This window comes from Dipodomys ordii, unplaced genomic scaffold, assembly GCF_000151885.1.
Source record: "Dipodomys ordii isolate 6190 unplaced genomic scaffold, Dord_2.0 Scaffold168, whole genome shotgun sequence".
In the NCBI taxonomy this organism is placed as follows: Eukaryota; Metazoa; Chordata; class Mammalia; order Rodentia; family Heteromyidae; genus Dipodomys; species Dipodomys ordii.
The window spans coordinates 1,844,719-1,855,748 of NW_012267384.1; the positions used below are offsets into that span (position 1 = coordinate 1,844,719).

General features: G+C 35.4%; 1 protein-coding gene across 4 annotated transcripts in view; it reads right to left on the reverse strand.

Moving 5' to 3' along the window:
* Nucleotides 1-11,030, reverse strand: part of Nubpl (nucleotide binding protein-like) — a 240,289-nt gene that overhangs the window by 24,105 nt on the left and 205,154 nt on the right. For all 4 annotated transcript variants that reach the window (XM_013033466.1, XM_013033465.1, XM_013033467.1 and 1 more), the window contains one exon: nucleotides 2,373-2,458. In XM_013033466.1, the coding sequence (XP_012888920.1) occupies nucleotides 2,373-2,458 (86 nt within the window). The remainder of the gene's footprint in view (nucleotides 1-2,372; nucleotides 2,459-11,030) is intronic.

The following is an 11,030-nucleotide window of genomic DNA, read 5'->3' on the forward strand; positions in this document are numbered from 1 at the left end:
CTTACACAATGGGGTTTCAATTATCTGGGTAGCATTACTTGTATCTAGTTTATCTTGGAAGTCATATTGTTCAAACTAGATGCTTTGGAGAAAGTTTTCTGTCAGAAGCAGCCATATAGCTACCACTGCTTTAAATTTCTTCAAAGCTAAAGTTCACAACACAGACCTTAACTGAGCATAAATGACTTACTAATCACAATCTTGCTCCTGCTAGTAAGAATAGCCTCAAAACACCTGGAAGGTCATCACACAGGTTTCTCTCTCATTGGGCTCCTAGGTTTTCACCCGAGCATGCTGATTCAACCCCAGGCTCCACAATTTGCCAGTGTCCACAGCTCTGCACTAACTGGCAAGGAAGAAGAGGGACTTGTTGAAGACAGTCACCTCAAACCTACCATAACACTAGTTTATACTTATCAACTGAATGAATGAATAAACATTTATGAAACTTCCCTGAGAGTCCATTCATTCTAATCTATTAAAGAATTTGAGGCGAATTACAAATTCTTTCAATACCAAAATAAACACATCCATACAATTTGTGGTGGGTACAGAAGAAAGAATGATTACTCTGAGGCTAATCCATGGGTTGAAGTTTAAAAAGCTCTGCTCTAAGAAGGTGCTATACCTGGAATCCTAGTTACTAGGATGGTTGAAAATGTTGGGATCACAGAAGACACCCTGGGCAGAAAGAAGTGTGTGAGATCCTTTCTTGACAAACAGTTGGATGTGGAGGTATACCTTGTTATCCTAGCAACCGGGAAACGTAACATAGATGGATGACTAGTACCTAGGCAAGTACACAGCAGGGAGCAAGACCCTATCTCAAAAAGGAAAAAAAAAATTGCAAATCAGGGCTGATGGCATAGCTCAGCTGCTAAAGCACCTGCTTAACAATTGGGAGGTCTTCAGTAAACTAACACCCCAAAAAGTTCTTCCCTGCATAAATAAAACACTTTGAGAAAAAAAAAAACACTTAGGAGTAAATTAAACCACACAAGTGAAAGACTTGTCTGCTAAAAACTATAAAAAACATTTCTGGAAGAAATTTAAAACATAAATAAATGGAAAAACTTCAAAAACAAATTCTCTGAGAAATAAAAATATATGTGGCTTAACAGCCACACATATGAAGCATCATATTGACCTTGTACTGAAATGCTTGTACAAATCTAGCACAATTCTCCTTGTTATTGTTGAGGCCCACTAAAATGAAGGCCCTTCTATTTCTTTTAAGGAAAGTTATTAAGAGTGCACGCGGGGGCTGGGAAGGTGGCTCAGTGGTAGAGTGCTTGCCTCACATGCATGAGGCCCTGGGTTGGATTCCTCAGCACCACATAATAAAAAAAAAAAAAGGAAAGGGGTGCTGTGGCTCAAATTGTAGAGCACTAGCCTTGAGCTGAAGAGCTGAGGGACAGCGCCCAGGCCCAGAGTTCAAGCCCCACGACTGACAAAAAAATAAAAAATAAAAAAAGAGTGCACATGCTTCTCTCAACCTCTCTCTCTCATATATTGTTTGAACCTGGCAAAGGTACACCTCTGGTCTCTTTAGTACTCAGCTTTGTTTCAGCCTATGGAAATGTACAGGATTTTTAGCCCTGTGGAAATGCTCAGGATTTTACTGGGACCATGTTTCTTTTCCCTAGAAAATCCATGGCATATTTTTAAATTTAAATGTAATTTAAGCATGTAATTTGTTTGACTCTAGTTCTGATTCTATTTTGTCTTAATTATTCCTTGTCTATTCTTATTATATTTTTCATCTTGTTTTATTTTGTCACATTGTGAACAAAAATTTCAAATATCTCCTAAAAGGTGGTCTATTGATGAGTTAAAATGTAGGAGGACAAGTCATTAAGTCTGCCTACCTAAATATTTCTTAAAACACTCATATTATTTGGTCAGTAAGAACAACAAGTATTTTGAGAGAGGTGGTACTTCTTAGGAAAACTCACACCTAAGGACATTTCAGAATTATTCTTGATTTATGTAATATGCAAAACATAACTATTCTTGTGTTTTAAAGCAACCATAAAAATGAACTAAGTGTGTGTGTGTGTGTGTGTGTGTGTGTGTGTGGTACTTGGGTTTGACCTCAGGAAAATCACTCAAGATTTGAGCCATGTCACCTCCCATCACCCTAAAACTTTTTTGCTTTATTTTCCCCACAGAGTCTCTCATTTTGCCTTGGACTATTACCTGCACACTGACACCTATAGAGTAGTTGAGATTATACACATTATACACACATTGTGCCCATCTTAAACTCTGAAGTTCATAAAGATTTCTGCACAGCCTAATTTAAAACAGTTACTTGATTCTTCAATTAATAGAGTTCTTTATTTTTCAATAGTAAAGCTGTAACTGCTTACAGGCACATGGACTTTCCGAAACATCTCTGCACCCTTGTGTGCATCCATCAGTGCAATGTCCTGGGGAGTGGAGACAATCACTGCACCTAAGCAAAAGATAAAGAAAATGATGTTGTCTTTTCATTCTTTATCAAAAATTGCTTATGTGGTGAAAATTTTACATAAATGAGTAGGAAAGATGAGGAAATGTCTATCTTGCCTCCTTTGACTCTTCACTTCTAAAATTACCGAATAACTCAGTATCATAGATCATTGGACTTTCTCCTCATTCAGACAATGTACTAAGGAGAACAGAAGAACCAAGCAAGCTTCACCTTCAAGAAATTTCCTTTACTTCAGAGACAACCAACCAAAGATTATAACACAAAATGCTAGGTCTTGTAATAGTGATATGCAAAGGATATTATATATTTACAATAAAAAGACAGGAAGAAAAACTAATAGGTGAAATGAACCCCAAGATAAGGACTCAAATGTTTTTTTCTTTCTTGCTATTGTTTCTAACATATTTATAAGATATTTCTTTGTTGCTTTGTATGTCCCTCCCCCACAGTATATTTCACTGTATTTGATGTTGTATAATTTGTGGAGGGGAAGGGAAAAAACAAATTGTTTAAATAGGGATACAGGTGGACTCATTACAACAATGAGATGTACAAGATATTATGTCGAAAATGAACTTTAAAACTTTGGCACGGGGGTGGGGAGGGGAGAGAGATGGGAAGGGATGGTAAGGGGAAACAAAGGAGGAGGCAACAATGCTTGATAAGAAATGTACTCATTACCTTGTCCATGTAATTGTAACCCCTGTGTACAGTATTTTCACAATAAAAAAAAGAAAAAGAAAAAAAAACTAATAGGAAAGGAAGACAATGATGAATTGTGATGGACAGAGAAGCAAAAGGTAAAGAGAAACAACAGGAACAGGTTTCCGGAAAGAGATAATTCCTAAGTCAAGTAAAGAAAGTTCATATTCTGAAAAACTGGCATGGTGAATGGCTTGCTGGAGGTTAAACTTAGGGCTGGGGTTGAAAGTCAGAGGCAAAATAGTGGTGTCTGAATGAGTTGAAGGGATAAAGATGGTGATTTCCTGCGTGTCCATTATTACCCTCTAGAAACAAGAGAGAATTGGACAGTATTTTAAGGAAAGTGCAGTTCAGTTTTTCCTTAAATAACAAAAGTCTGGTTATGACTAACAGTCTATGAATGTTTTATGTTCTGTAACTTCTTCTAGGTAATAGTCCCCAAAAGAAATAACACAAAAAATACTATAGATCACACAACTGACAGAGCTAATGAAAAGAGAAAGGATTAACAGCAAATAACTTTTGTGTCAAGGGAAGATCAAATGATACTACAGAGTATTGTCTAAATGAAGATTTTAGGAAAATTAAAATACAGCAAGTGAAATGAGGACCAAGTTATCACAAATCTGTTAAAACCTGCCAACTCAAAACAAAAAACTGTAAACAATAAACTACAAATTCATTACTTCATTTCAGCACATAATCTTTCACATTAAAATTAATGTCATTAATTTAAATTTCACTAATTTTTATGTTTTACTTATATTTAACTTGATTCATATTTAGTAACATAAGAACTATAAGTTTAAACATTTTGGGTTTAAAGTCAAGCACAAGTGGCTGATACCTATAATCCTAGCTATTCAGGAAGCTAAAATCTGAAAACTGAGGTTCAAAGCTAACCTGGGAAGAAAAAGTCCATGACACTCTTATTTCCAATTAATCACCGAAAGAAAAGGGTGAAAGTGGAATTGTGGCTCAAGTAGTAGAGCAGCAGACTTGAGTGAAAAAGCTAAAGATAGCATCCATGTTGTGAATTCAAATGCCAGCACAGAGAAGTAATTTTATAATTAAAAATAAATCAAGGTAGGAACAGACATTATTTTTCCTTTAGACGGTGGGTTTATATTCACACCCAAGTTTGAGATACATCAATTGCGGATTCAAAGACATCAAGATTCAAAGTTTGCTCCTATTGCTGGCACCTGTACAAGGAGGAAATGATTTAACCTACTCAAGCTTCAGTTCCTTCATCTACAAAATGGAGATCCAAGTATTACATAAATAATAAACTACTGTCCAGATGCCATACAATTCAATAACTGATAGCTGCTGTTAATAATATTATTGTTGCCATTATTATGTTTATTATTGTTATTTTTAACATGCCTCAGAAATTGCAGGAAAGGCCATCTTCCTATATGCTCCTGGGCAGATAAGATTGCTACTCCCCTTCTACTTCGCTTTATACCCAATAAAATGTCAATAGTTTCTTTTCCTCTTTTTTTTTGTTGTTGTTGTTGGTTGTGGGGCCTGAACTCTGGGCCTGGGCGCTGTCCCTCAGCTCTTCAGCTCAAGGCTAGAGCTCTACCACTTGAGCCACAGCACTACTTCCTCTTTTCCTGTTTTAAAGACTGATGCAAATCACGTCTGTGTAAGAATTATACTCTACACATCCAGAATATTTCCACATTTTTTTTACCTTATAGATTCTGTTTTTATACCAATCTGCTTTAATCCAGTCATTTGGAAGGGATCTAATTTGAGCTTTGTCTCAATATGGCTGTGACTAATCTTGGGCAAATAACAGAATCATTCTGGGCCTCACTTTCCTTAGTTATAGAATTAGTGCAAGCACTCGACAGTCTCCAATAACTGTCCTATTGCTGATTATATAACTTAGCATTCCCTCTTAACAAAAAGTGTTTTTGGAACTACCTTTGCTCAACCTTAGTATCCCAATAATCTCGTATGAGTGAATGTGAAATGCCATCTCCTCCAAAAATTATTGCCTGTCAGGGTCATAGCCATATTCTTCATACATAAACAGGGAACTACTTGGCTATTTCCTCAAACCTTCTCCTTAACTACACAGGAGCTAGTACACAGGAAGTTCTCTACTCCACAGCTCTAAAAAGTAATCTAAGCATCCATATGATATTCAAGAGGCAAATATCAAGGGGATCATGGTTTAAGGAGATCAAGGTTTAAGACTGAGAAAAAAACTAGAAATGGTGGCATACATCTGTCATGCCAACAAATAGTTGGCACAAATAGTTGGGAAGCACACATAGCAGGATTGCAGTCAGTCTGGCCTGGCCTCACCACAAGGCCTTATTTAAAAACAACAATGAGGGCATAGCTCTGATGGCAGAGCACCTGAATGGCGAGCATAAGGCTCACAGTGCAAACTCTATTTACCTCAAAGGGAGTGTGTAAGGACTAAGGTAGTTCTTGTGGGATCTAGTTGGCAAAAGTTAGTATAAAAAAAGAGAACTTGACCCCTGATTTTCTCTGGCGCCTCGTCTTACCATGTCATGCGCCCTTCATGCACACACTCATACTCTGATGTCTTCTAGTACAGCATAATGCAGCCATGGGAGCTTTTACCAGAGGCTGAACAAATAGAACTACCTAATCTCAGACGCTAAAAAATCATGATTTAAATAAGCCCCTTTTGTTTATAAAATACTCAGCCTCAGGTACTTTATTAAAGCAACAGCAAGACTATTCTATCATTGAATACTGCAACATAAATTCCTTCAACTCAAAGTTATGAGTTCTGAATTCCGGTTTTGTGGACTATGTTCATGTAATGAATAATGCTATAAATTTCAAAACATGTCAATTAATCCTTGTATAAAATAAACATATTTTAGTACTATTATATGAAACTAATTGTGTCGTTAGACACAAAGTGCTGTTCCATTTTAAAAAGAAGCTGGGTGCTGTTGGCTCATGTCTGTAATACTAGCTACTCAGAGGGCTGAGATCTGAGGATCAAGGTTCAAAGCCAGCGTGGGCAGGAAAGTCCATGAGACTCTTGTCTCCAATAAACCACTAGAAAACCGGAAGTAGCACTGTAGCTCAAGTGGTAGAGTTCTCACCTTGAGCTGAAGAGCGCAGGATAGTATCCAAGCCCAGATTTCAAGCCCCATAACAGACAAAAAGCAAAAAAAAAAAAGAAAAAGATATAGATATATAAAAGTATTATAAAAATGTTCAGAGCCATTATTTTGATATCTAAAGGAAAGATTAAAGTTACTTGCTTTTTTCTGTATTGATTCTAATAACTATTCCATCTGAGTTTCTCTGTAGAGTGATCTGAATAGCACCATTCAAACGCAATTCCTAACTTTTTAATAAGGACAATAATCTTTCCTGTCTCAATAAATGTTCATGCAATGAGTAAATTGCTTCAGTGGGACTTCCAATTATATCTACAGAAAATATTTTGATGTGAGATTCTTTTTACACTAAACTACACTGTTAATTATTAGGTTCTTAGTCAAAACAAAATTGGACTTTGAGATACCATCTTGATCTACTCAGACCACTGTCTTTCTTGTAGTATTAACATTTAATATATCATACAAGTGGCCTTTTAAAGGTCAGTGCCTATGCTGACATTTAAAATTTATGAGAAAGAAATAAAACATAAATAAGATTCACAGAAAACCAGTAATAAATTACATTTATGTATTACCTAAACGTTAAAGAAATTCTATCAAATTTTTTGTTACTGTATCTCATAACTTAAAATATGGTCTTCAAAACTTACTGTTCAGGGTGAGGGGAGGAGGCCGGGAAGGAAGGGAAAGTAGGAAAAATACAAAGGAAGGGGTAACAATGTTCGACAAGAAATGTACTCATTACCTTACTCATATAACTGTAACCCTGTACAGCATCTTTACAAGAAAATAAAATTTAAAGAAAACTTAATGTTCCTCTTTGTCTTTGTGGATCTTGAGTTGTACATGATTATTTTTCATTTTTCTCATGACTCATGCCTATGAACCATTACAAACTAGCCTACATTTTTCCCGCTCTTTATATCATCACTAATGATGTCATTTCAGTTTTGTGATGAAAAGTTTGTTAGAAAACTTGTGCTTCCTCTTCTGACTATTCAGAAATGTTAAAAGAATGTTTAGTCTGCAACAAATGTGATTATTTGGCCAGTGGAGTTTGAGGGTGAGTTAAATGCTTATCTCAAGAATCCCATTAAGAATTGTCTATCCATTTCCTATATACATAACTAAGTCCAAATAAGTAAAAAATATAGTTTAATTGTATTTCCCAACTTGTAATCATTTTTTCACTTTTTAAAAAAATTATATTGTCAAAGTGATGTAAGAGGGGTGACAGTTACACAAGTAAGGTAATGAATACATTTCTTGTCAAACTTGTTATCTTTTAAAAGGCTTTTTGTCAGCAGAGATTTACTACCAAAAGTTAATTGGCAGATTCTGACAAATACGTAAACATCTTACAAAATAATTGTTCAGAGTATTGTCTTAATTGCCTATTCTCTTGATTATTAAGAAGAAAATATATAACTGTATATCCAGATTTGGGTCAGAGTTCATAGTAGTTAAACACTTAAAGCTTATTATCCCAGATGTTAGGCTGATCATAATTACAGCAGTGTGGAACTACTCAACTATGCATGCTAGGCTCTAAGGCACAAATTGTATCTAATTCCCATGCTTGATTGAGAATTTCAGTGTTAGAACCTAATAAGCACGTATAACAAAAGCTGTTCAAAATTATTCCTGGAGGAATAATTCTATACTTTACAACTACTGAGCATTTCAATGTAAAGCCAACTAAGACTTAAAAGAACATTAATTGCTATTCCTAATGTTCATGATGCTTTTAATATTTGCTGATGATTATTCTCCTTGATTTGTTTAGAGATACACGAGCAGCAAAACAATCAGATACTGTGGAGGGGGTAGTTCAGGGGTAGAGTGTGTGCTTAGCATGCCTAGGAAACCCTGGGTTTGAACCCCAATACCACAAAAAAGAAAAGAGAAGCTGAAAAACAAGAGAATAACTCTACTGCTAGCTCAACATAAACAATGCCAAATATATTTATAACTTTAACTATAAAGTAAATTGGTTTTGTTTTTCTTAATCTCTTCCCTATGTTTCCTCTATGCCATCTGAACTTATGAGTTATCAAACTTATTTGTTATAACATCAGGAAATGCCACTAATATCAGTATCAGCTTAAGTAAAACATGATTTAAAGGTAAATTCACTTCAATTGTGTCCACAGACTCTGCCTGAACAGGAAATATAATTTATAGATGAATTACTGTTTGTATTACATGCTCCTCTTCCAACATTTAAGAGCCAAATAGAGTCACAAATGGAATATACTTTATTTAAGCACTAGTCATTATTTACCTACCCTCAGAAATAAATTTTGATATATTATGTTAATTGATTCAAAACAAATTGTCAAACCAGTAGCTACCAGTAAGAGAGACCATGTGAACTTAGGAACTTTTAAAAGTCAAGTTCATCAACAGAATCTGGATATATATTTACTATTTAGGGAGTGGTTCTTCAGCATAACAAATTCAAAAAGTAATGAGCTAGCAGTCACTTTATATTATTAAATGCTAGAGAGAATTAACCAGGGCTAATAAGGAACCTATAAGAAAAAATGAAGCTTTTACAAGTTTTAGAGTGTGACGAAACCAGAAAGCTCTACCATGAACACATGTGCTCTCTTCCCCCTCCCTTTTCCATCTCTTGTGCTCCTTGTCTCTCTCGGTCTCATTTCTCTTCCCTCCTTATTCTGATGCCTCCAGTAAAGTTAAGATATAATCCTTGGTCCTTTCTAGTCTTCATTCATGCTCATGCTGATACCAAATACCTTGGAAGCCTACTTGTACACAACTCAGAAAGCTCTTTTGAGATTCTGTTAGCATTTCTTCATGTTGAATTCTAAAATTTAATATTTGACATTTCAAATTGTTAGATGAACATGAATCCTAACCTGCCAAGTGAGTCACTATACCAAAGACTGTTTAACAACAGAACACATTCTTTTTTTTTTTGGGGGGGGGTCTGGTCGTTGGGCCTGAACTTCTTGTCCTGGGCGCTGTCCCTCAGCTCTTCAGCTCAAGGCTAACGCTCTACTACCTGAGCCACAGTGCCACTTCCGGCTTTTTTCTTTTTGCTTATGCGGTGCTGAGGGATTGAACCCACTGCCTCAGGCATGCAAGGCAAGCGCTTTACCACTGAGCCACCTTCCCAGCCCAACACATTCCTTTTTTATTTGAATTCTTTTTCTAAAATTCCCCAGATAAGAATTATTCTCTAATAACCGTGGTTTATTATTTAACCTGGTATATTTCAGAAGATAAGGACTACTGAGATTTCATACAGAAAATTTTTGGTCTATATGAAAAATACCATAATATTAAAACATACTTTGAACTTACCCTTCAGATCAGAATAAAATTTCCATATTGACAACCAAATATAAGCATGTTTTAGAACTTCTGGCCTAGGCTTTTTTTTTCCCAGTGTTAAATGGATTTAAAAGAAGTTTTAATGTGAAAATTACCACACATTGGTCATTACTATCACTTTAAGACATTAGGGAATTTTAGCTGTCTAAAATGTCATCAAGGAAAGTTCCAGAAATCCTTAAGCCAATAAACAACAACTAACACCTAATGAATGGTGTTAGAAGGTTCCTATCCAAATGCGGGACAACAGGTAGAAATTCAAACAATAGACCATTGATTTAGAAAAGTGATTCTGAAAGATGACTAGATAAGAATGATCTGGGGATGTTTTCAAGTTTTGAGCCCTTTTGTCTTACTTTTTTAGACAATTTCCTTAAACTGAAAACTACTTCTACTTGCAATACATGTTCAGCTAAATGCAAGAGCCCTCAAGAGCCCTTTATTTTTTAAAGTTTATTTTGAAAATAGTACTGCTCATTATGCAATAATATTATATTTATGTTTATTATATATAATTTTAGAAAGTTGCTTCCAAATTTAACAACAACTGAAGTTTCAAACTGAAATACCAAAAATTCTCTAAAAGATAAAGCCATAGGATATAGTTTCTAGTCTTCAATGGTTGGTTACAGTATGTCTAACAACCAAAAAATTATTTTGGGAAAGAAGTTTTGTTTATTTATTTATTTATTTATATTGTGAAAATACAGTATAGAGGGGTTACAATTACATGGGCAAGATAATGAGGACATTTCTTTTTTTTCATTGTTAAAATTTATTTATTTATTATTGTGAAAATACCATACAGAGGGGTTACAATTACATGGGCAAGATAAAGAGTACATTTCTTATCAAGCATTGTAGCCTCCTCCTTTGCTTCCCCTTCTCATCCTTTCCCATCTCCCCCTATCCTTCCCCCCCACCCCCCCCCGTGGGGGAGGGACATACAAAGCACAAAGAAATAATCTTATAAATATGTTAGAAACAATCACATGAAAGAAAAAACGTTTAAATACTTATCTTGGGGTTCATTTCACCTAACATCAACTTATCTGACCTTTTCTGCTTGTCTCAGGCATATACTAGTTATTGCAAATAATGGGAAACCATGGGGCCTATGTTTCTTTGGGCCTGGCTTACTTCACTTAATATAATTTTTTCCAAGTCTTTCCATTTCCTCACAAATGGGGCATTCTTTCTGATGGAGACATAGAATTCCATTGTGTATATATACCACATTTCCTTGATTCATTCATCTACTGAAGGGCATCTGGGTTGGTTCCATATCTTAGCTATGGTAAATAATGCTGCAATAAACATAGTTGTGCTGGTAGCTTTAGTGTGGTCTTGTTTGTGATCAT